The sequence below is a fragment of the Candoia aspera genome, chromosome 1, assembly GCF_035149785.1.
Source record: "Candoia aspera isolate rCanAsp1 chromosome 1, rCanAsp1.hap2, whole genome shotgun sequence".
Lineage (NCBI taxonomy): Eukaryota > Metazoa > Chordata > Lepidosauria > Squamata > Boidae > Candoia > Candoia aspera.
The window spans coordinates 56,988,377-57,015,562 of NC_086153.1; the positions used below are offsets into that span (position 1 = coordinate 56,988,377).

The 27,186-nt window shown below is 36.0% G+C and overlaps 2 protein-coding genes across 2 annotated transcripts in view; both read right to left on the reverse strand.

Moving 5' to 3' along the window:
• Window positions 1-48: 48 nt before the first annotated feature.
• SPDYA (speedy/RINGO cell cycle regulator family member A) lies at window positions 49-15,625 on the reverse strand. Its single transcript, XM_063290254.1, has 7 exons — window positions 15,539-15,625; window positions 12,242-12,497; window positions 11,228-11,286; window positions 9,820-9,905; window positions 4,764-4,935; window positions 2,529-2,817; window positions 49-178 (listed from the first exon to the last, which is right to left on the reverse strand). Exons 2-7 carry the CDS (start codon window positions 12,477-12,479, stop codon window positions 99-101), a joined length of 924 nt encoding a protein of 307 aa, XP_063146324.1. The 5' UTR covers window positions 12,480-12,497; window positions 15,539-15,625; the 3' UTR covers window positions 49-98.
• A 6,557-nt stretch (window positions 15,626-22,182) lies between these two features.
• PPP1CB (protein phosphatase 1 catalytic subunit beta) overlaps window positions 22,183-27,186 on the reverse strand; it is a 28,966-nt gene continuing 23,962 nt past the window's right edge. Inside the window, exons 6-8 of the mRNA XM_063304573.1 lie at window positions 26,999-27,150; window positions 26,508-26,642; window positions 22,183-25,208 (exon numbers count right to left, since the gene is read on the reverse strand). Of these exons, the coding sequence (XP_063160643.1) occupies window positions 25,104-25,208; window positions 26,508-26,642; window positions 26,999-27,150 (392 nt within the window). The 3' untranslated portion in view covers window positions 22,183-25,103. The remainder of the gene's footprint in view (window positions 25,209-26,507; window positions 26,643-26,998; window positions 27,151-27,186) is intronic.

The following is a 27,186-nucleotide window of genomic DNA, read 5'->3' on the forward strand; positions in this document are numbered from 1 at the left end:
AATAAATAAAATAAACTTAGACAACAAACATTTTGACACATATTTTGTGTTTAGTTCAATTAATTGCATTTTCTACTCATTTCCAAACTTGTTGAGTTTTATTCTTCATTTCCAGTAAACCAGTCCATGGATTTATCTCGACTATTTTTTTTCCCATTACTAGGTAGTTCATTAGAATCTGTAAAAAAAAAATAATGGAAATATATGAGAGCTTAGAGTGTCATTATGGACAAACCAGCATGTTTTTTGTATAATTCAGAACAGGTTATGTAAATAGGAACAGTAGAATGAAAAACCTAACTAGCAAAATAAAACTGAAAAGGCTTTCCAGTGAACTATACAGTTACTTAAAATACTTCCTGTTGTTCTTGCCTTCAGCTCATTACCTCTTATGTTCTTGGTGCATTAGATGTTCTTTCATTACCAACTCCTGGGTTCTATCGCATAGTAAAAAGGACAACAGATCAAAGGCTTTTGCGTTACTTTTTTTTACAGCTGTATCAATGTTGATATTTTTGTTTGGTGCCAAAACCATCAATAAGACTTTATGGAGTAATCAAGAAGTCATGAAGAATGAATGCAGATTGCTTACTGACCTAAAAAATCATGCCTAAATCTAAGTAACTTCAGTATATTCAGTGTCCCCAGCATAAGGATTCCATGGTTTACTATGTAAATATATTTCAGAAATTAAGTTAATGAATTTCGCAGAATATATCCAGAACTGTACACTTTTCGCAATCCATTTCATTTTTACATTCACTGTATTGGTACCACTTACACACTTCTTCATCCTTAAGTTTGTTGTTGTTCTAGATTTATTAGGAAACAAACATTGCACCCTTATTCAAAATAAATGTAATACTACTTGCTTGGAAATTGATAAATGGTTTTGAGAAGGAATCAGTTAGGTTTACTTTTCTGCTAAACTTTGTTAGCTTTGTGCAAAAAATTATAGGTTAAATTATACAAATTCACAATTTAAAATGAGAAGCATTTACGTATAGTCATACTTTTCAAGTACAGAAACAATGTGAAACTTCTACGTGAATTAAAAATTGGCAGGAAAATAACAGCAATACAGGATGATGTGAACACAACAGTCCCCTTGTGCAGGCATCAGCAATAGATTCTATTTAGGGCAATGGATGTAACAATAACTTATCTAAAAGGCTTCATAGTTGTTGAATCAATAGGTTTATCACTTTTTTTTAATCCATTCAATCATGTCTGCAAGTCCCTGCAGTTTTCTTGGCAAGATCACAAGTATAATGTGAGTATTATTGAAATCATGATTCAGCTAAGGCCTGTAGACTCGAAAGCAAGGTTTTACTCTTTTCTATCAATTGCGAATCACAAATGCAAACAAGGGATCAGCAGTTTATGGAGAAAAAAATAAAGCTTACATTCTTATTTATTTATATTTAGTTCTTTTAGTTTCTATATACTATTTAGGCCATTTATATTTAAATATTCCATACATCTTGAAGGGGAATAATTTTTCCATTCATAAAACTAATAAAATTCTGCTAATCCCAATAGAATAATTATTTCCCACTTTGTTTTTGAGAATGTGAATGTTATCTAAGACCTTTTCAAGCAGGGCAATCAACCAAATCTGATTGAACCATTTTTCAAGTGACAAATTATCCAGATATTTCCATTAGTAGGCAATGATTGACTTTGCTACTATAAGCAGGTAAACAGTGAGTTTTTTGTTTTAAAATTTTGTATTCCTTTCAGCCAATATATGTATTAAGCCAAATTTTAGTGAGAGGTCTATCTTTGGTTATTGCTGTCATTTTGTTAAAAACCTCCAAAATTTTGAAATTTTACTGCATTCTCACCAAAGATGGAACAAAATCACTTTTTGATTGCAAACCCTCCAGCATCTCATAAAGTAATTGTGTACTATATATGAAATTCTTATAGAGGTTAAATGCCAGCAGTGTAAAATCTTCAGGGATAGTTCCTGCCTTGAAGCAGTTAAGAATTCCCTGGACTTCCACAAGGGCTGCCATATTGCATCATCTAACTGCTTGGCTACATTTGACTCCTAAACTTGTTTCAAACTTAGTGCAGGATTATCTTTATTTCCAAAAATGAATACATTTTAATATTAAACCTTTAAATCAAAGGCTTAAATTCTTCCAATACCATTTCTCCACCAAATAGCAACTTCAGAAAAAAAAATTGTATGCATGCTAAATATGCAGCTTTGGCTGCTGCTGAGGTGCTTTTTTATATCTTTACCATGTACAGGATTGTGCTCTGAATATTAAATACAACCTGATTCTGTATATCAAAATGGAATTCCCATCATTGGCCATTGTGACTATAGCTTTAGAAAGTTTGACAGTATTTTACCCATTCTGTAGTATTCATGTGGACACAAAACATTGCCAGTGAGAGGGACATGTGAAATATGTGATCTCTAAACATACAGCCCTTTTGACTTCTTGGCTAGAGGTAGATTAGAAATTTAAGCATTACAGTAATAAATTTATTTCTATGGACACTTATCCTACCTCGGGAGTTACAATGATAAGATGGATCAAAGAGCATTTTATCAGCAGTATCAGGCAATCCAGGAGTGGTGTGTTGCTCCATCATTTCCAGAGTGTCAGTGGAGGAAGAGGATGATAATCCCAGCCTTATATATCGTGTTTTTTTCCCACAAAGCAAACAGTCTGCAGGTGTGGCATTGGGTCCTCGAGGCAGCTGTACTTCACTTCTGCAACTGTTTCTTATAGCTCCACTATGATAGAGAGAACGTTCTCGCTGCCATACATAATGTGTTGAAGCAATTGCCATTACCTGTGTCAAAGAATCTTACCTCAAAAGGACTGCATCAGAACTATCAGATAGCAAATATTGCACAGAAATCATAAAAGCTAGTGGGCAAGACTGATTTTCTTAACGAACAAGAACATCATTATATATATTAAAAAAACCTGCTATTTATTAGCAAAGTTGGGCTAATAAGTATAGAGCAAGGGAAAGAGTAAAAAGGAAGGAACTACTTCCCCAAGAGTTCTAGATCTGTGTTCAGAAAAAGCCCAACTAAAAGGTCCAAAGTGCAGAAGAGGGGTTGCAAGGAGCATTGAGAGCACTCCTTACAGCTTCATCCCATGCCCCTCTCTACCTGTGGCTAATCTTTTGGGCTTAGGCTAACAGGCATGGAGGAGGGGAATGGAATGAAGCAAGGTGTTGTAAAGGTATAGCAGCACTGGCAATGAATGGCTGTCACTAGCTATATCTGGAAGTTCCCCATGGAGTAGGCAAAATGGCACTCTCCCCAAGTAATAGAAACAGTAAAAAATAAAGAGTCATGTGAAACCCTTTTTTGGCAGAAACAGTGGAAAACTTATAATGCACTCACTGATAACAGAACCAGCAACAAACAAATGGCAGAACCCAGTACTTTTTCCCAATTTTAAATTGAGGTTCTGTGCAACATTCTCAGGAGAGCGCTAAAACTATGATTCATAAACATCTTGTCCTGACTCCCAGGAAACACTGAGACAGGGAACTACGCATGCGCTTAACAGTCTGGAAAGGAGCCCCCTGCTCGCCATCCTTACTCATGACACATCTTTATTATAATTTTATTTATTTCTTTATTTTACTGGGTTTATAGGCTGCTCCAGTTGTGAAATATTAACATACTGATATTCAAAAGAGTGCTAAATCTGTGTATATTGGAAACCCATTTAAGACTTGTTAAGTTATTTGGAAATGCATTACAGTATATGGGCTTAAGCTCTGGAAGCCCAGGTACTAGACAATTCTGCATCCCAAGTCAAAACAGCTAAGGGGAGTATCTAGCATCTGGACAAGAAGAGACATACAACAAAATAGCCAACAGATCCCAGCCCCTGCCCACCACATCAACCACATTGTTAATGAAGTGTCCCAGATTATCTACAGCAAAAATTGTATCAGACGAAGAGGGAAAACACTACATTAAAAGTGTAATAGCTAATGAGAACTTTAAGCTGCCTCAGCTATGGGCTGAGGATGAGAAAAAGGCAATGTTACAAGGACATGTCATATAAAAATTGTTATGGGGACATGTTTGTGCTGCACGTAGGGGACATGAAGATACAGTAAGCTCATAGAATTACAGTATGACAGCCTAATCCTATGTAAATATACTTTTGAGGGAGATCATGACTTCAGTGAGGTTTACTTCAAAATAAGCATGAAATGGATTGTTCTTAAAGCTAAGATCAAATTATGTACTGTGCACTGTCTTCATAGGTTATTTCGTATTTTCGAATAAGTGCTAGTATCATGTTTTCTGAAATGTGCACCCACTTTGATGAAGATCAGTTATTCATTAGAGTGCTTTGAAAATATGATAACAACCAGCAATTAAACTGAGTGACAATAATTTTGAGGGTGTTTAAAAATAACTACTAGATCGTTGAAAACAAAGAATGGTGCTCTATTTAAAAACAGAATTTGCTTATTATAATTCACCTATCCTCTTTCTTTCCTGCCAACCTAGCAGTTCGAAAACATGCAAATGTGAGTAGATTAATAGGTACCGCTTCGGCGGGCAGGTAACAGCGTTCCGTTTAGTCATGCCGGCCACATGACCACGGAAGTGTCTACGGACAAACGCCGGCTCTTCGGCTTGAAACGGAGATGAGCACCGCCCCCTAGAGTCAGACACGACTGGACTTAATGTCAAGGGAAACCTTTACCTTTACCTTTTTATCCTCTTTCTTAATACATATAAAACATAATTTTCTTACCTCTTCACAACAGCGTCTGCTTACTATAGCCCTGTATTCCATCTTACTCCATAGTTCATCCCTCAGAGCCAAGAAATCGGGGAAGAGTTTTCTCCAAGCTTTTCCTAAAGCCCATGGGAAAATCTCATATTTTGACTCTTCATCATCTTCTTCAACGGTATTTGCAAGGTACCTACAATAACATGCAGTATGGCAGTTAAATATAACTTTAGTCAATTCTTTACCATTGTCCCCCATCTTTTTTCTTACCTCTGACCCCAAGTCATTACAGATTGCTCAAAACAATTTAGTTTGGACAAATGTGACTAAGCTTATTTTTTATAGTACGAAAATAGGTTATCATTTCTGACATTTGCTTATCTTAACCTAATATTCAGAGTTCTAATCTCAGAGCTATACACAGAAAGGAAGTCAAAAGCCAAAATACAGAATTAGATACAAATTCAGCATCCTGAAAATTCCAGCTTTTGAAGAAATGAAATTTCTAAATCTTGCAGCTTCAGAATGCAGAAACAGGCTGAATGCAAATCAAGCTAGAATGCCTTTTGCATAATTGATATTTCTTTTATGCTTGCATTTATTTAAAAGATTTATATGGCTGCCATCTTACACAATACAACCCTGGGAGGCTAAAAACAATCAGATCAATATAAATACATTATAAACACAAACACAAAACTAAAGACCATCACACTCTAATGAAGGTACCATAACAACAACACATCAGCTGCCCATACCAGCTAAGCTCAAGTCCCAGGCCAGCACCTGGGGGAAAGAGCCAGGTCTTCAGGGCCTTCCGGAAGACCAAGAGAGTAGGGCCTTCCAGATCTCAGGGGATAGACTGTTCCATAGGGCAAGTGCCACTACAAAGAAAGCACACCTTCTAAGTCCTGCCAGATGACATTGTTTGATAGAGGGAACCTGAAGCACACCTATCCTGTTAGATTTGGTGGGATTGGCAGGTACCCTCAAGGAGAGATAGTCCCACAAGTAACCTGGCCCTGTACCATTTGGGGTTTTAAAGGCAGTAACCAGCACTTACTTGGAAGGCAACTGGGAGCCACTACAACTCACACGGAAGCAGTATAAAATGGGCAAACTTTGGAGCACCCAGAAGTGCTCCTGCCACCGCATCCTGGACCAGCTGAACCTTCTAGGGGGTCTTCAACAGCAGTCTTGCATTGCAGTAGTCCAGTCAAGAGTTAACCAAGGCATGAGTGACCATGAACAGGGCCTCCCAGTATAGGAAGGATGCAATTTGTGCACAAGTTGTTTTTGTGCAAAACCCCCCAGCCATGGCTGCTACCTGCTCCTTCAGCAGGAGCCTCAAGTCCAGGAAAACAATGCCCCAACTCTCTCCCAGGGAGTGCTACCCCATTAAGTGTTGACTCAAAGACTCATTCTGCTTGATAGCATTGGGTCATAGCCATTCTTCTAGACCCTCACATTCTCTGGGCACTCCAACAACGTCACTAATCCAGCCTGGGGTGGAGATACACATCTGAGTATCATCAGCATACTTATGATACTGCACCCTATGCTGATGAATGACATCACCCAACAGCTTCATGTAGAGCCCTGAGGCACCCTGCATAAAAGGGGCCTATGGCTAAACCTCGCCCCCCACCCCCGGCACCAACCAGAACTGCCCACAGAGGAAGGAGATGATATTGGACAGATTTCTTTAGCACTGAATTTTACCTACCCTAGTATAAAATTTTTATGTATGTGTATGGATAGAGCAGAGGCTTGGCAAAAATTCAATGAAACAATTGTTATAAAACAAATTGTTGGCTATCTTAAAGTACTTTGGAATCTGAGCATTGTAGAATTTTGCTTATTTTATTCACTTATCAGGATAATGATTGCATATAATATAAAACAGTTTATATAATTTATATTCTATATTTATTATATACTATAGTTGATATAATAAATTATTATATAGGGCTGTAAAAATCCTTAGACATAGGTGCTTCTCAGTTTGCAGGAAGCACTTTGAATCAATAAAGAGGCTGCAACTTTTTGCACAGTCATACTTGATTTAAAAGCCTCTTCCAACTGTCTTTGTTTATATATCCACAGCTTTTTGTTTCAACAGCACAGGCAGAGTTGGAAGCTGGAAGCCACTTATGAAGCAGCCAAGGAAACCTGGAAAAAGACATTTCTGTTTTACTGATTCAAATACTCCTGTGTATTGCAAAGCATCTTTTCTGGCAGATTCGCACAGCCCTATGACATTGCTATATAGTACATTTCTGGATTTGTCTTGAAAGTATTCAGCCATCTTAAATCCAAAGCAATCTGAGACAAATTGGGGTAGTCCTGAACTTTGCTAGTTCCTCCGAAAAGTTTTCTTCTTTTAACCAATGTACTGTAAATGTTCTCCCAAACTTTCTGTGGAAACTGTCAGATGTAAGTGGGGGATATTTATTTGACTGACAGCTATATCATCTAGTCAAGGAATTACTTTATTTGGGTTCTCCAATCACTGTGCTTTTGTTTAGGGCATAGGAGGAACATTAGAACCTATTCCAGGAATCCCTCTGTTCTTTTTGTCTGTCAGAGAAGAGCCCATGCACCTGTATTCTATGAGAGATGGGGGGGGGGATTACTTACTTATAGAGATTTGTATAGTGCCTTCTCATGATATTTAATACATGATTAGAGAATAATCATAATAACAGTGTTTAATTTGAATTCAGTTCAGTTCAATATAAATTGGATCCTGGACTAACCCATTACTTCCTGGAGGACAACTCTCAACTAAGAAAAAGTTATGTACCCAGATGCCCTCCATGGAAGAATGACTAACCAAGTTGTGGGAGTAGGCTTTGATGTTTAGAATAACTTCATGCCTTAAAGTAAACCTGGCACAGAATTCAACTCAAACTGGAAAACATTTCTGGACTACAACATAATTCATGGATTTGTACTACATTCCGAAGTGGGGCTTTTCTATGTATAGAGCATATATTTCAATTTTACAGGTGTCTAAATCAGGACAAATTCTTAGTACTGTTAATTGAATTATTAATTCAAATAATTGAATTATTTACATTGTGCTTTGTCTTGCTGGATCTCTATACTTTTTTTCCTCTCTTTTGGACCATCCATTCCTTCTGAAGGAAAAAAACAACTTTCGTTTGGCTGCTGTACTCTGTTTGCTGTTGGCTGAAAAGCTGCAAAACATGTCTCTCCTCTGTTCCCCTCCTGTCTCCTCCTCTACCTGTGTCAAGGTTGCAGCTTTATTGGCAACTCTGCTGTGTTGACTCTGGGGGTAAGGCTCAAATGGAAGGGAAAGAAGGCAGTATAGGTACCTGCAAATTTTTCAGGCAGCCTGCTCTTCCACATCCCTCACTCCCTTTGAAAGAAAGAAAAAAAATCAACAGAGTCTTTGATTTTTTTTCTTTTCATGAGGTTAGTGCAATTTCAGTGTCTTTATCATACTGCGATAAGAAGTCAGCAATGAGGTTTTGCTGTCCAGCTCAATGTATGATATTAAATCGGTATGGTTGTAGAGTCAGGTACTATCTGATCAGATAAGAATTGGTATTCTTCATTTGTTCCAGCCAAGTGAGTAAATATATAGAAATATACAAGTGAGTAAATTCACAAATATATTTAGTTATTTATAACTAATGATATACTGGAAACTATAAGGTCCACAACATTTTTGCATTCCTTGTTGATTTTTTGGTATTTTATTTTTCTATTCCTTCTTCTTGGCTATTTTGATTTTATGGTTGTTTATATACCTTCTTTAATGTCTAATAAAAATATTTTTAAAACCCTTCCCCAGTCATCTGGAATAGTCTTCTTTGAAGGAGTTAGGCAATCAGAGAAAAGAAAGAAGTTTACCTAGCTTCTCAGTAATTTTCAGGAGTTTCCAGAAGACTAGCCAGTTTCTAAAGTTAAAAACACTGTTTTGCCATCAAATCAACAGTCTGCCTTTACTGTGGGCAATTTAAAGATGGGTTCAACGTTCTCATTTTGTAGTGGTTCTGCTGAGGTGAAAGGAAACTCTTGTGCTGTTCAATTGCATAATTGTGAGAGGGGTGCAGGCATGAAATCTTCCAGTCCAGCCAGATTTGGCTGGCTTGATAATTATAATTTGTTACTTAATAAAGGGAAATCACCACTTTAAAAAAGTTGCGTATTCTTGATTTAGTATCATGCATGAAGCTAGGCAATTGTTGCTATTTAATAAATTGTGGTAAAGCAAATTCCATAACACACTCATGAGTCTTACCTATCAACTAGCATTCTAAGCATTGCTTATAACTACTGCCAACATCTGGCTTTATCCTAATTAGCTTTTCACTTAGACTGATGCAAATTGAGCAAAAAACCTTTTTGGTCCAAATATTGGGTTTTTAAAATGTATAATTATCTAAGCTTGTACTTATTTATCTGAAATTTAGAAGGGCGTGGTTTTGGAATAGGAAAAATTTTCATTAAGGTTTTTTTTTCTTCAGTTGTAAACATATATTGATTTTTCCCAATGTCGTCATTGATGAAGTCACCAAAAGGTTTGGAAAATGAGATGAAATGAAGTTTTCACCTTATACTTAAGGTGAAATGTGAAGCCCATCCAAATCACAAAGGTTAAGCACCTCACTGGGACAGAGAACTCCAAGAATATATATCAAAAAGAAATTGAACCTTAGGTAATCATTCTAGTAGAGAATTACTAGGGCCCTCCTGTCCCTGGTCTTTCTTTCCTGAACAATGTTACATAGCAACACTAGTTTTTTGTTTTTTTCCAATGAACATAAGATATAAATATTTTCATTCTTAACTTTCATTTTAAAATATTAGAAATCTGCAGAAATCAGCCATTCTTCTACTTAGTTTTGACAAACAAGCTGGGTTCACACATCATTTTACAAATCTATATTTGTACCAGTCTATTAGTCCCAAAGTGCTCCAAGAACACCTCATAAATACCTATTTGTTGGAGCAAGAAAGGATTTTTTTCTAACCACTCTTGTCTCAAATAATAAATGCCCTCTCTTGCACTTTAATTGCAATCATAATGTTTAGAGTTACTTACAGAGCAACAAAGAAATTAAGCCTGGTGTGTTCATTTATACTATAGCCAGCCCTCTTGAAATAAACAAAAGTCATTGCCAAAAGATACTGTTGAAAGAAAGTAGAATATTAATGTTCCTCTTTTCTTTTTGTCCTAAAAATGACAAAAATATGATTTGATAAAATCAACAGAAAAAATATTTTTATCAACCCAAAAAAGAACATTATTACCAAACACAGTGTGGTTTTAAAAACCAAGTGAATCATGCCTCCCCTTAGATTATTTAGTTGTGCACTGCTACAGAAACCCTGCCTCATGTTCTTACTGTCCTAACTTCTCATTAATAGGACTTAAAGTAGGACCCCAGATATAGATCATAACTAATAGCAGGGCTGCAACTGGGGGTGGGGGGCAAGTGGGGCATGTGCCCCGGGTGCTGTGCTAGAGGGGGCACCAAAATGAGCACTGGGGGGGTTGCCAAAATGGGCACAGAATCCATGTTTGTCCTGGGTGATACAGACCCTAGTTGCCAGCCTAACTAATAGGTACGTTTATCCAGGATCAAGTAAATTTTCAGTTATTCTGGAAGTTTAGAACTTTATATTATAATATCTACACCTTCAGCTGGACCAGTGAACAAACAGGAAGCTGATGTATAACTGATATAAAGGAAAATGGGCCAGTAAACTGCAACTACTGGCCTTCCTCTTGTGCTGCAGAGTGAGGTGCTGCTAATTACATAATAGCCTGTCACAGAAGTTGTTAGCATACCATGCAGTGTGCCACTTTCTCCACAATCCTGTGGTGTTGTGTTGGATGCCAATACCTATGGCTGCTGCTCAAAAGTACTCTGTTGTTTTCTAAGCCCTAACAGATGCGATGCAGCAGAACTCAACTCTCCAACAATATTTTATTAATATTGGGTGGGTTTTGAACAGTTAAATATTTTGTCAGATGTTTAATTCAGCAAATGAATAAATAAAGCTGTAAGATGCAATTATTTAGGCAAGCATCTAAGCCCAAACTAAAATCCATCTCCTGCCTTGCTGCTTGGTTAATATCTGTAATGTTTATAGATCTGTGTTCTTCTTTCCAAAATAAAGCATTCATCCTGCTTATTAGAAAGGACTGTCCAGCATGCATATATTAAGAATTGGTCCCACTTTCTCATTTACATCCTAGTAAGAGTTATGAATAAATTAATTCTGTTTAGATTTATAAAATGTTGATTTGTATTATTAAAATATTGATCTACCTAAGTCATATCTAATCACATTATTTTTAAACTTTGATATATGTTATTTAAAATAATAATTGAATTGTTAAATTGAAATGAACAAGGCATGAAACAGTAGGGTTTGGCAGATGACAACAGAATATAAATACTCTGTTTTTTAAAGTTTTACTGACTTAAAGACAACAAGCCTACCTTGTCTGCAATTTTACAGCAACAGTCCATCCACAAGAAATCTTGTATCAAATCATCATCTACAAAATAAGGCAGCTGTGACAAACTAACTATAATCTCTGGAAGCATTCTTTGAAATTACCCTTTTAACAATCAAATTATTTTTTTTTTCATAATTTCTGATTTTGAGGTATAAAGCCACCAGCTATTTGGGGGGGAAAGGATGCTGTCTCTAAAGAAAATCAAAACCAAGGAAAAATGGTATGAACACAAAATGGAAACTTTTGTACAGTATATGGTTTTATGAGCCTCACCTCCTAATTCCCAACTTCCACACAAATGAAGGCTGCAGAAACACAGTCATTACTATCACTGAATTCTGTAAATACAGGAGATTTTTATTTATATTATATTTTGGTTCCAATGAGAACCAAAGCAGAGTGTTGAAGAGTTCTAAGTTTGTGAGAGTTTAAGTTACCTCTCTCACACACACACATAAAATCAGTTTGCATATTTTATTGAAATGTGAATTATGTAATGTGTTTGTGTATTAGGTGTGTATGAATGACTTGATAGCACATAATCAATATACATACTGTATGTATAAAACTATGTATGTATATGCATGTGTATATATGTGTATATATATGTATATATATGGTAAAAGGTGAAAGGTCCCCTGTGCAAGCACTGAGTCATGGCTGACCCTTTGGGGGGATGCCGCTTTTGCAACATTTTCTTGGCAGACTATAGCGGGGTGGTTTGCCATTGCCTTCCCCAGTTGTCACCTTCCCCAGCAAGCTGGGGACTCATTTTACCGACCTCGGAAGGATGGAAGGCTGAGTCTACCTGAGCCCACTACCTGAGAATCCAGCTTCTGCTGGGATCGAACTCGGGTCATGGGGAGAGTTTCGGTCACAATACTGCTGCCTACCACTCTGCACCCCACGAGGCTGTTATGTGTATATATATATATATATATAGAGAGAGAGAGAGAGAGAGAGAGATTACATTAGTGAGTACAAAGAAACCTACCAAACAGTTTAAAGAAAGCTGTCATTTCCTGACGCTGAATAATTAAACATGAACCTTTTGACTGTTTTGGCTTAATATTATGATTAATAATGCTTTTTCCAGAGGTCTCCCGCCAGTCTTTAACCTTAGGGCGTTTAAGGGCAAGTGTCTTTTTTTGCTGATATGATTTAGATTCACTTGGTTTTACATGAATGGTAATAGTGGGAGGCGTCAGACAGCAACTCTGGTTATGTTTCATTTTCCTAAATGAAGTTACCTGTTGAAATAAAAATAAATTGTTAGCTAAAATGAAAGTTATGGAAAGGATATCATGAAAAATACACTATGAATAAATGTATCTTTATTCATACACTATGAATAAATGTTATATCTTTATTTATACACAATGAATGTTATATCTTTTCCACATTTTTGCTACATAAAATACAATATAATTGTACATATATTAGACTCATTTCTGCAAGGTACTACAGTATTTGTTGCTTTAAAAGGTTATATACTGTATAAAAGTCAGTGAGTAATTTTAGTTAACTTATTGATCATTCAGTACAGTTACCAGTGGATGTAAGTAATTATAAGTTTGAGACAATGGACCTCACCACTGATATTATCAATACTGTATTGATATATGCTAATTTGCAATTCAGTGACCTGTTCCAGATAAAAAGCAGAATTACCCAAGTTCCTAATGGTGGTAATTCTATACTGTTATATTTTTGGACAAAGTGCACAGCCACTGTAAATAATTCAAATATGAACACATTTCACAAGATAAATATAAATTATGATAATGCATAATCTTCCTCATATACATTATTTTATTGAGAGTATCTGATAATGCATTCTGAAGGACTTAATTAACAATTTGGCCTATGTACTGCATCACATTATATATCAGTTTTACATGTCCTTATATAGGTTGTTACTGGTATTATGAAAAAAAGTGAACAAGCCAATTAACTTTGTTGTCTATTTGCCCTTCCTCTCCTGGGGTTCTCATTGCTGCCTCTGTTACAGGAGCTGCATTGACTGTAGTTAGTTTCTAAGTGCAACACAAGGTACCGGCCATCACCTTTAAAGCCTTAGATGGTTATCCCTGCGGCTGCCTTTTCCAAGCTGAAAGTGCCTGCTCAGTAAGCTCAGGGAGAGGGGGCTTGCTGCAAGTCTCACCACTGAAGAAATTGCCATCTCCAGGGATCTTGTAGTCCAGCCTTCTTGGTGATGGTCCCTGCTCTATGACTGTCTATTTCTGGACACCCAGACTACCCCTCCCTATTTTGTTTCCACTGAGCCATGTTTTATGGCTCTTTGGAAGGGCTTTTGTGGATGAGTAAGATCATACTACCCCAAAATGGTGGTGCATCAGACTGTTGCAATTTCTATGGATGGATTATATTATAAATGTTAACCCTATTTGATGGTGCACTGTAAGCTACTCAGTTTTGGAAAGTAAGTAAGTAAGTAAGTAAGTAAGTAAATAAGTATATAGTTGCCTCCACTGAAATAGCCCTCCATCCTCTATAACTTTGTTATCTTCAAATGTTTTTACTGACACAACTAATTTACATATTTGGTAGAAAGGGAAGGCAGTTAGACATGAACTGCAAGTGAAAAGCACCAATCATATTTCTTCCCAAATTGTAGAATAACTTAGCTGTGTATTTTAAGGCAAACAAGAAAGTAAAATGGGAAAACTTATTCAATACATATTGTTTGTACATGCTACTTAAGCTGGGGTACTAGCAATAAAACATTATCTTTCTATTGCATTTTTTTTTTCTGTTCAGCTTCTTTTGTTCTGGGATTCTGGACTCTCTAAAATAGGGAGATAATAGATGGATTTTGAACTAGATGGCAAGAATTTCTAATCATCAACTGTTTTACAGTAATAGCAACAAAATTACTCCTCTAGTAAAGCAGTTTAGAGGTACCTCTAGACTAAGGTTTTACTGTGCAAAATTGTCTTGTTTTGTTATCTTCCATTAGTAATTGTACTTTGTTTTGTTGTTCCTTTTCTTCTATCTGTGTAAGCAATCAATTATGAAAGGGGGGGGTATTTATATTGATATGTATTTACATTGTTACTAGTAGAAGGTGCCTCTCTAAAATTACCCCAGGAACAAATTTATGTGTGGAAAGACTGTGAGTCACATTCATTTCTGGTTTCATAACACAGTACTGTTCACACTATGTTTTAATTCTAGATATTCTGCAGATCCCATAAATTTGAAATGTGCCTGCTCCTGTTCTATATCATTTTATGACTTATGTTTCTAGTTCTTAACTTCCTTTTTGTACTATGTAGGTTCCTATATATATTTTAACTCTCTCTTCTAACTAGTAAGCTAATCAGAAAAGCAGCAAAGTTGTGCCAAGTTTGGTTCCCATCTTATCTACGTTTCCTTCTATCCTACAGGTTTTAGTTTCTTACAAATTTAATATATGCCCTTTTGAATCCCTTGGCCAGAATAGTCTTTAAGGGACACAATTGAATAAAATAATTCAGTAGTCTATAGTAATTTTACCCAAATTGATTGCCTTGGATAGCTCAGGATTGCAGCTTCCAGAATTCCCACTCAAATTCTGAGTTGCCTCCCCAATATGCTGGGGTGATACTGGATTGGGAAAGTACCTTCACATAGAATGTTCAGTCCATTCTACAAATCTTAGTAGTTTTAAACTAAGATTACAAAATAGATTATAAAGCATATATGTTGACTTAAAAATTATTAATGTAAATATTAAAACTGATTTCAATACATCCATAAGGAAAAATTAATAATCATAAGATCAATTCATTAAGAAATATTGATTATATAGGCTACATTGGCATGAAATACTAAGCCAAAAGCTACATATCTTACTTTCTGTTACAATTGGTTCTTTAGATTTTCAGTGTCACCCAACTCAAACCAAAAAGTGTAACTTTGATTCTCATAAATGCAAAATGATGCCTGCTTCAAATTTGGATGACACAATAAGCCTAAGACTCAGAGCCAGAACTACAGGGACACATGTGACCAAAAACAAAAAAAGGGCAGTGTGACTGCTTGTTAACTGGATCTTTTGGCTTATTGCATTATGGGAACATAGCCATATGTATTTATAAGTGCATCATTAAAAACTAAATAACAAATGTGGCATTGTCTTCATGACAAGAAAAGTATGTGACACTTTTGCTTCTGTTTTTGAATTATTTCCTTATCTCTTACATTTCTGAGAAGAGGTGAAAATATTAAGTATTTAGGAATATCTTACCTAGATTTAAGTGAACTCACACCATGGTGTCCTACTTACCTCATCTCCTGCCAACTAGTTTTGGCAATGGAACTGAAGCACTGTGGGATGGTTTAATTGAGAGCCTGCAGTATACAAACATGATAAATATATAAATATTTATTATCCGGTGAAAATAATAACTTTCTGCTTTCATACTTTATTTTTTTGCTAATTTGAGGTCTTTCCTACTGCAGTTGACTTTTCTGTAGCCTGATTTCAGAATAGGGAATATATAACTTCCCTGACATGTTATGGAACTAAAAGTGCTGGGAGTTGTAGTTTAGCAATGTTCCCATTTGTGCTTTAATAATAATTTTTAAAAAACAGTGTGGTAGGTGGACCCAAGGAAATGTGATAGCAAGGTAGTTATCAACAGCGTAAAAATGATACAACTAAGTCAGAAATGAACTCTCCAAAGTGAGACGTGCACCTTTACTACAGAACACTTCTTTGCTGTATTCCAACTAAATCCCTTGTGAATGAAAGTAGAAGACAATCTCAGTGACCATTTGTATTTTCTCATCATCTGTTTTTCAGCTCTATTGCCTTTTAAATCCTCAGGCAGAAAAAAAACAAGTGTTGAGGAGAGTGTATTTGCATGGGATATATCATGCAAATATACTATAAAGCAATGTATAAGAGTGGTAAAAGAAAAAAAAATCTCAGCCTGTACCGTTTTTGAGACTGCTGATTTGGAAAGCCCACTTGGAAAAAGTATTCAGCTGTGGCCACTGTTTGCCTTTTCAAATGGGTTCCAAAAGTGTTGGGGCTAGTAACTGGCTATGTTTTTTTAAAAAAATATGAAACTATAAAATGTGTTAGCTTGTATCCTTCAGTGCTTGCGAGGGCTTCTGTGGATGCAGCCTGCTGCTTATGGTTATTTTTGTTCAAAAAGGCATAGAGCTTATTTCGAAAGATGGCCTAACACCCACACGCATATGCACCTAACCCTGCCAATTAATTAATATTATAATAAAGGCAGGATAGAAAATAAATAAATAAATTTATAAGTAACAACACCGTAGAATTTCCCCTACCTGAAACACCTTATGGGGGTTGAAAAATAAGCTCTCCCTAATCTTTTAAAGAGAAAAGTATTCCTCCCCACACCTAGTGTTCTCCCTGTAGGAAGTAGGAGTGCTGAAAAGGGGCAGAAATAATTTCAGAAATGGCACCTTCCACCCTAAAAATACACATTAAAATGGTGGCCTTTCCCAAAGAATAAAGATACTTGTCACAGAAAAGGGCTTGAAGTGATCAAATTAGGCCTGTGCTGGAATTTTTTTCTGTTAGTTTTTTTTTTTTTTTCATCCTCAGAGTCCTTGAGGCAAAAACTAACAAAGATTTGTGTTTAGTAGCATCTAGTTATTAAGAAAACAGGAAACATCCTCCATGCCATTTTTTACCTCAGGCTTAAATGCCCTACACTGGGAAAGGAAAACAGGATGGGTCACCGCCTTCCTCAGCCAATCAAAAATCTCCTCAGACTGACATTTTCCTTCAGTGTGGAGCACGTCATCATCTGGGGAGGAGCTACTCTCCCTCCCCATTAATTTTCCATCCAATTGGGACCCAGGCATCATAACCCTCAGCCAATTGAAACAAAAGGAACTTATCAATCCATGCTCCTAACCCAAGAATAGTTTAGGTTTAAGACAGTGGGTCAAAGCAGAACATAATCAGAATATTAAATAATCAGCTAAAAGAGATCTTGTTTCTAGGATGGGTGACAGAAGGAAAAAAAACCCTATTCCTCAGTCTTAGGTCTAAGCTGCAAATGTGTGCTAATACTATTTATAAGGAGACAACTTTTAAAACATAGATATCACATGTGTTATCTACAGCTCTGCACAGATCAGTCATTTCAAAATATCTATATAGTATAATATATATAATATACAGAACTATATAGAGTTCTAGTCCCACCTTAGCATGAAAGCCAGCAGGGTGACCTTGGGCCAGTCCCTCTCTCTCAGCCCAACTCACCTCACAGGGTGGTTGTTGTGGGGAAAATTGGAGGCAGGAGTATTAGGTATGTTTCCCGCCTTGAGTTATTTATAAAAATAATAAAGACAGGATAAAAATAAAAAATAAAAATAAATAAATAAGTAAATAAGATGCCTGGGTTGTGGTTTAAACAGACTTATGGAAGGTAATTCTTTCTTTGCAAAATATAAGGAAACCTGTCGTGGTTCCTGTTCCAATGTTCCTGAAACATCGCAATGAGTTCCCATGCCATGCTGGTGCTGACATGGGTTGTTGTCCAGGAGGGGGCTGCTACTGTTCCTTTGTGCCAGGCAGTGAGCTGGATGATGCGAGTACAAAGGAATGCATGTTTGGGCTAACTTCACTGGTCAAGGACATTACCTGAAGACTGCTAGCAACTGTTAGGAACACCTGCAAGGGGATGGAATTGTACTGATTTTGGGCGGAGGGTTTTGATATTGCTTGTGAATTAATTGGGAGAAATCCTGCGCTTTTGGTATTCTCAGTTTTGCCTGTGTTTCTGCATACTATTCATTATTAAATTAGATATCCATAGAATACCTGTGTGAGTCTGATTGTCATTTTGAATAGGCAAACATTACAAAACCATTTTTTTTCTTGAAAGGTACAGAAAAGATTAAGCAAGCATTTACAGATAATGGTAATCTTACCCCAATATAATTTTGGTCACTAAAAATGGCTCTACATCGTTTATATCTCATCCCAAAATAAATATTTTCTGTGAATTTCAGTTTTCAGAATTAGCTGGACAGCAGGGGGCAGCAGAAGACTGCTGTCAAACTGCTAATTGTGTTTCTTGCATGGATCAGATTGCAAATACTGTATTACATATTACGGTAATTAAGTCACTAAATATTGTGAGGTCATTTCCAGATTAATCATTTTTATTTGTCCATCAGGATTCTTGAAAAATCTTGACAAAGAATTAAAATGTAGAGACATCACAATGCAAAACAAGATAAGTAATACCAAGGACATGGTTTTCCTACACTTACTCACTTACTACTTACTTACTTATTTATATCCCACCTTTATTATTTTTATAAGTAACTCAAGGCGGGGAACATACCTAATACTCCTTCCTCCTCCTATTTTCAGATAAATTCGGTGCACATTTCTAGTTAGTATTTTGCTTGAAAAAAATATTAATAGGATCAAGAAAACCAGGGTTACTTGAGTATACTGCTACATTTCCCTGAAGCCAGGGACTTGCTAGACTATGTCACTCAGCCTCTTCCTGCTTCTGTACAATGCTGTTAATCAAATTATCACAGATTACCATCATGTGACCCAAATAAAGCATGCTGGGATGCAAGGTGAACATTTTTTCTAATCACAATCCAGCTGAAAGCTGCTTGAGACTTGAACATATTTGCTATAGAAATAGTTCACAAATTTAAGTAGATGTTTAGATAACAGCATGATTGGATTCTCAACAGGCAGGAAAAGTTACTTCTTAGTATGAACACATATTGTATATGAGACTATTATCACATAGATGAGTTATTCTGGTTTGAATTTATCTTCTTTCAACCAATCATAAATTTAAAAAGCAAAAGTTTCACAAATGAATATGCATACCCACTTAACACATGCAATTTCCAACAGATACTATTTGGTAAGCCTAATGGAGACTTCATGAAGATTTCATCATCTGTTGAAGAGCTTGGTTCTCTTCATTGGCCTTTTATCCATTTATTTAATCCGGAATTCAGAGATGTGCAATGGTATTGGACCTGAAGGTTTGACTCATAAATTCTATGTTCAGGATCCAATAACAGATAGGTTGTATCTGCATAAGCAGTAAGAATTTTAGATCACTCTTCCAGCACATCAACAGGCACTTGTTCAAAGGAAAACAGACAAGGAAGCTTCATTGTTAGAAGCTGAATCTATTGAGAAATCTGTAATGCCAGGAAAGGTGGAAGGAAAATGATTCAATGGCACATAGTCAGTCTAAATGATAAATAAATCTCAACAGTTGCTGATATTGCTCATTAGGGTGAGAGGCAAAGATGTATTTCATCACCTGTTTTTTTCCCCATTGGAAGTTGCCCAGAATCTTGATAACTCATGTTAAGAATATCTACATGTGTTTAGATATACTTAATCTGCATTTCTAGTTTCACTAAAGAAATTATTAAATTAAGTAATTCAGTATACCCTTTTTGCCTAGTGCCATGAAACAAATTAGAAAAAATTATTTAGCAGTAAGCCATTAATAGGCAAACGATTTTAAAAAAGCACTAAGCTTACTTGGTGCTATTACAGATAGTAATACAACATAGTGCTGTCAAATTTTAAAATCTGCATTTTGTATGTTGCATTTATTATTTAAATGTGTATTGTTTGCTTTCCATTATACTTTTTTTTTTGCTGAAAGGTTATTAGTGATAAATGACAATAACTTGGTTCTCTTGAAGTCATGGTTTGATCAGGGATTGAATAATCCACAATTGGCTGAATTTACATATAACACAAAACAATAATGGCTTGGTTTACATGGTAAGGCTACCCCATCCCCCCAAAGTTGTAAGTTTCATGCAATGGACGAACCCAATTTGTGTATTTAACTATGACTTTTTAAATAAGGCAGGAAAAGCAGGCAGAACATGGCTTTCTAAAATTTTAACTCCTTTGCTAGCAGTGCTCATATTTTTTTGTGAATGTGCAGATGGGAAAACATGGGGCAGGCTACATGCACTTGGTCCTGGGTCATGTGACCAGAAGGGAAGCCATCTTAGAATGGAGTTGTTGACAACATTTGAGTAGCTCTCTGGTGATGCATTGGGGGATTTTTCCAAGAATTCTTTATCACTCACTCACTCACTCTAGCTGTACATCCCACATTCGTGACCTGGGCAGCTTACAATTAATTACAATTTTCCACAGTTCCTGGTCTGATCTGGTCCATTTTTATGGTATCTGCTTTCTCCCTGACTAAATTTAGACCCATTCTTGTCAAGAGTACTGATGGTGAGGAGGGGGCCCCTATCCAGGGGGAAAAATGCATGCGTAGTTTAGAGGCTTTGAACTTTCCTTCGAAGAAACCCATAGCAGACCTGCCTTGATTCTTGGGTTTATCTGTGCAGGTTTCCCACGGCCTTTCACTTTGGCAGGATTTTCTGTCTAGTAGAGTAGGATAATAAATCACTAGAGACTCAAGCTACCATCTCAGTGTGGTTCTTCACTCTAAGATAGGACAATTCTGTTCAATTTTCAGAGTATCATGCTGAAGGACAAAGAATAAAAATACTTGAAACCCTTTGGGGGGTGGTTGCATTGACTTAAAATTTTTGAGGGGATTGTTGAAGGTGTGTGTGTTTTGCCTTGGGGAGGGGGGATTGAAATTACATGGCTTTGGAGTGGGACATTTATCTGAAATTTGGCTAAATGAATCTACACAGAAGCAATAGTACTACAAATTTCACCTAAAAACACAAAATGCTACATACGTAATAAATAACCACCCAGAATCAGAGGAATCTCTCAAACGTATCTATTTGAAACTGGTAGTTTGTGCATACTTCAATGTCTTCCAGATCAAAAGGTAACAAAAGTAATGACCTATCTCACTTTATTCCACAATTCTTGCCCTAAATTTGTAAATATTAGTATTGGCAATTCCAACAAACCCTTAATTATCTGTGGGGGGAAGGCAATGGCTGACAAGATGTGTGGGTTCTAACAGACCTGAAAAAAAGTAATAGAATCATGGGGTTGGATGGGACTTTGGAGGTCTTCTGTCCTAGCAACAAATGTCGTATCACAGATATATCTACACAGGTTCTTCATCACTAAAGCAATAAAAAATGATTGTCTGTTCTCTAATGTGTTTGTGAGCCTGTGCAAAGTAACAAAATTTTCTGCAAGAGAAATGAGTCTGATTGTACATATATAAATACGATTTCATGTATAAATATGGAAAACCATATACCTTAAACTGTAACTTTACTGAAAGTATTGCTAACAAAAAAAAATCCCTAAACCTTTTCTTGTTTTTACAAAGATGGGTAGGGGGAACATATAGGGGATTTAATTTGCAAAGTAATTTAGGGTTTCACAAATCTGGAATGTGTACATACTGTATTTTAATATTTCTATGATGTTTCTGCCTGCAGGGAAGAGATACTTGTATATTCATGTTCTTTTGGCAACACCATCCAAAAGAAAATGTACTATTTGTGTACTTTCGTATTTCTTAAATGATTGGCTGGGCTTTAGCATCTGCTCTGCATGAAAACACTCCCCCTTTTTATCTAAGCTCACCTCTAGGATACTGACCACAATGAAATATGGATACTGTAAATATGCAATGATACACAAGCAGGTTGTCTTTATGCAATAGGACCTTTTCCCCAACCCTCCATTCTGTTCTGAACGTTTCCCCAAATTCAGCAGATATTGGGGTGCTGCACAGAAAGCTATCCCTATCCATTCTACTGAAGCAAGCAGTTGCAACAATGGAGAACTTTAGGCTGTACCTGTTACCTTGCGTTGAGATAGGATTAACAAAGTTAGTGGCATTTAAAGTGGTATCTTCATTTTGGAAATACCTTGTCTGCAACTGATTTACTTTAACAGTAGATACAACTTGAGAAAAATGTGTAAGATTGAGGCAAGTTAACATGCAAATAAGAGACATGAATACAGAATCAAGAGGTTTAGTTGTATTTATTCCTAAAACTCAGTATTCTTCCAAGTTGGCAGGACACAACCAGCTTGGATATGATATTCTGCATCCACAAGATGGGTTTTAAACAATGTCCATTCACACATATGGAAAAAAGTCATTTATACAGTTTGTTCAAAAACTATCCTGTGAACTATTTTTATATAGGAATCTAGCAGTCCATCCACATTGCACAAGATTGTCTTTAAGCAAATTGCTTACATGACAGTTTGATGGAACAATGGCAGGAATGAAAGCTCCACACAGTAAGTAGAAGTTACTTAGAAGTAAAAGTATGGAAAAATACTACTAAAAAGTGACACCAGCTTTACAGAAAGAATGCAGAAAAAGGGACTGTGTTCTTTTTACACAAGTATTGAATAAAAAGAGAGGTGGGAAGACAGACTATAAAGTAATATTTTAAATCATGCTTAATACATTACACCTTCCATTCTGGTTATACAGAAAGGATATACACCCATGGCCAAAATATTTAAAAGAAACTGCAGATGACACATCATTGACCTTTAAATTGAACCTATGGCATGCCAGAGCTCATATATCAATGGAGATTTTGTATTCATGGACCAGTTCTAAGGACTGATCATGATCAGTCCTTAATACTCGCAATACATTATTCTTCCAGAAATGTTGTTTACAAGAGAAAGATGGTAAGTGTTGACTTTAGCCATTATATTATTCATTTGTTTCAGAGATATTAGAATTGCACTGTGATCAGATATTAAGAAATGACAAGAGGGATATCAATTACAGCATACCCATAAGTAAAAAGTTACTGCCTTTCAATAAGATTTTTGCATGCTTAAATGGGAAGTGATGTAATAGCAGTTCTTCCAAAAGAATGTTAAACTCAGCTGTACACATTATTCACATAAAACGTATTTTGGACCTCCACATGTTATTCTGAAATAAGGGAGCAGCTGTAAAAAAAAAGGATCATTTGTTTTACATAAAAAGGCTGGCTATGCAAATATTTGCTTCCATCTTCTCAATTCCTAATGTGGCTATCAGCATAATTTACTTATAAAAAATCATGTTGATAGCCACATTAGGAATTGAATTCACCTTTTCGCAGTCAGATGAGAACTTTTTATCACTGCACTGGAAAACCATAACTATAAATTAGTCATTATTCTGGAGGTGACATTTGTTCAGCTACTTGGCACTGCACCATTCTTATAACTAAAATCTGAGTCCTATGATTTTAAAAGAGGAAAATAACACTACTGTGTTTTCAAATACTCTTACTGAATGTTTATATTAACATCAGTATCAACCTTTCACCCACATGGCAACTAGTGTATGCTTTTAAGGGCTAATGAATTTAAAAAAAAAAATTGGAATAACCAGTCAGACTTCAAATCAATTAAACAACTTTACTAAATGAAAAAAGCTACATTTAATATGTGTTTGAAACAAAATGGAATTAGAAAAGAGGCTTAAATTTAAAGAACTGTTCACTTAGAAATCACTTGCATAATATGTGCTATTTATAAAATGCAAGTTTTGAATCCTCAGTGTAACATTTGCAAAGGCAAGATTAAACTTTTACATTTATTGTTGCACACAGAATAGTATAAACTGGAACCTTCCCTCTTAAAGCTTACAAATTTCTCAGTGTTCAATAAAAATTTGTAATCCTATTCAATGAAATCTTTGCCTTTCAATTTTTATTCTCTTACAAACTTTACACGTCTTTACACTTATATGAATCCTTAAAAAAGGAAAGCGGGAAAAGAAATACTGCATCGACTCGTGATCAAGTACAGAAATTATTGCTACTATACATACACTACAAAGCAAAAATCTCTACGTGAACATGAATTTTGATCATGAAAATCCAGAAGATATAGTTGTTTATGACATAAGCCTTACAATCATGTAGACATATTAGACAGTTCAACCACCATTAGCCATAGTTACCCTAATGCTTATTTATCAATATCCATTTAAATAAACCCTCCTGGAGTGCTGGCAGGGAACATAAGGGAAGAGGGCTAGTATTTCAAGGCCTGTCAGACAGGGATCTTCATGTCTATTGAGAAATGCAGAATGAACTTTAATGCAAGTATGGCATTATCAAGAAGCTAAGCATGCTGAAAAATGTTTCATGCTAATAAAATCTAATGCAAGATATTACATGACCAACTACTAAGTAATACCACTTTTGCCCTACCTTAGTTGAATGAAGTGCCATTGTGAGTATAATGTTAGTTTAAAATGGTGCAGTGCACGAAGTGGCAATCTAAGATAAAAAGCAACAAGCTTTGTCTCATGAAAAACACTGACTTCTAGTCTCTTTGGAGAAGGAAAATTACTGTATGAACTAGCTTGAGCTTGGTTTGTCTTTAATCACCAGACTCCTATGAGAGGGGCAAACACTTAAGTCAGGAAGATTACTGGAAAGAGGAAGAACAGCAACAGCTGGCTCCCCAAATCCAGAGTTCATTTTTAGCCAGGGAACGTAACTAAGATACCTTGCCATCATTCTAGCTACAAAATAGAAATAAAAGCAGTCAAGCAACAGTAAGATCACGTTACACAAATGAAACATCATGCTCTCATCTGATTTAACTATTACATTAAGCTTAAATTGGGATGTTGGTCAACTTTAAAACTGACATGACTATGCAACCAAAATAATTTGTTTAGATCTGATTTTATGTTGATTACTGGAACTTGGTGTATACTTATTACAATACAGTGTTGCACATCTGTCAACTAGAAAATATTAAAGATCCTTTACCCGTCTCTTTAAGTTAAAGATGTGACATCATAAAGGTTGTCAAATGGCTGGATGGTTTTACAGTGCACACTTATTATATACTGTATATATGGAGTTTTGTCCTTTACAGATCTGATTTTTCTACTGTATTCCTTTCTTCACCTCTTCTTCGGCGGATTAGCTGTGCGAGGTGGAGTGACTGGACGTCCAGAGTTCAGTCCACCATACTGGTACTTTGCTTTCTTTTCAGAAGGTTTCAGAATCTTAAGAGGAAAAAGTGTAGTTCAGTCTCTTTGAACTTAGGAAATATTTTACATGTTAAAAAAGCATTTTATGTCACAGTAAAATGGCTGTCATGACTGAAACTACATCAACCTCCACTTGGGGAAAATGAAAAGAATAGAAAGCAAATCACTTGCCCAAATCATAAATATATGGCAAAAAGGAGGACAGATGACCTGAATATAAACCCACTCTTCTGAATCTCTATGCCATTGACAGGGATTACATAACCTCAGACTCTTTTCTCTCACCTTGCACATCCATAAGCCTTGCTACATTATGGCTACCAGATCTGATGTGCAATATTAACTCAGTCAAGAGTGTTTCAGAGGAACAAAGAAATGGGTTATGCTACATTCATAAGGAGGACCGAGATGACACAACCTCCAGTTACACATTCTGATTTCCTTATCCACTATGTACACAATTAAGGAGATACCAAACAAGAATTTAGTTTTGCTTAAAAAGATTTTGGGGTTGTCATTACCCATGAACCAGAAACTGTTGTTTGAGAAAATTTCCAGTTTGCTAAATGAACAGAATAAATGATTTCCAGGCATTGAGTTTTTGGACTCTAGAAAAAACACCTAGAGTTCTGGAGATTTATCTGGAGTTCAGAAGAAATCAGGCTGATTTGGTCCATGCTCCAATCCCCATGACTGACTTGGAGATAGTGTATTTTTGCTCTTATATATAGGCTGCGTACAATGAAATTGTAAGTGCAGGCAAAACATTTTGTAACAGCAGGGTTCACCAATATCTATGATATCGCTAAAGTGAAATTAAAAAATCAGTGAAATTACTGATTGCTGTGGTATCAGAAATAAACAAATTTTACTTTATTCTTCCTCCTGGCCACATGGAAGATAGCAGAAAGATGGGAGCTTGGAGTTTTGTAAATGACAATCTCTGCACATAACACCAAGCCCCGTTTAACTGTTTTTTTGCACAAACTGGACTATTATTTTACATACTGTACATTAGCAAGAAACTCCACTGACAGAGCCCAAGCTTGAATTCACGCCTCCAGGAAAACATTTTTCTTGGTTTCTGATATAATGGACATATAATTACTGCTTTCCAACAGATATCATAGCACTTACAATCCGAAGTTCTAGTCTTCAATCAAGATTCAATTAAATATTATCTTAAGCAATTCCAGTAATTTTTTTCTATTTTAGTGTTAGGTAGGCACATACTAATGCTTTTAAATTTATGACTTATGGTTAATTATCTTGAAACACAAACACTGAGATACTTAAAGAACTAGTTTATCATACCTGAAAAGAACACATTAAAGTTTCATCCACACTCATCATGCCACCAGCATTGTCAAATTCTCCACAGTAATTAGGAGCAGAAAATAGAGTAACCAGCTGTCGTTTAGCGAAGAATTCATAGCCATCTTCAACCACCTGTCAATTAGGAGAACAGAAAGCCAAGATTAATATAATTGTAAATATGTGTAATTTTAGATTGCAAGTTATGAAGTAAATATTTCATCTAATAGTTGAAAACATAATCCAAAGTACATGAGCGTACAGTGTGACAATAACTATGATTCCGTGCAATAATTCCACAGAAACAATTTGTGTTCAATAGGGTATTTTTAATCATTAATAGAAGCAGATAGTTATCTGTAATCCAATTTACACTGTGTCAGCTACATACCAGAATACATTATATGCAATAAAAATTAAAAAGCTTGCCAAAGCCTAATTCTCTGAGAATAAAAAATAAAGTTCAAATTTAAGTAGTAATGTTTTCATACCTGATGAGCTCGACAAATCAAATCCAAATCATGTCTGTTCAAGAATTTGCTGACCACATCAGCTCCAAAAGTAAAGGAAACTCCACGGTCATTTTCACCCCAGCCTTGCACATCCTTGTCAGGATCAGACCACAACAGATCACAGAGCAAGCCTTAAAGAGGAGAAAAGTATACATTTATTGGGGCTT

Coding starts and splice junctions, on each gene's coding strand:
- SPDYA (XM_063290254.1), bottom strand. CDS start 12,479: ATGAAACATAACCAGAGTTGCTGTCTGACGCCTCCCACTATTACCATT. Junction 11,287..12,241: donor AGCTTTCTTTAAACTGTTTG/GTAGGTTTCTTT, acceptor CTTATTTTGTAG/ATGATGATTTGATACAAGAT. Junction 179..2,528: donor TTATCATTGTAACTCCCGAG/GTAGGATAAGTG, acceptor TTTTTTTTACAG/ATTCTAATGAACTACCTAGT.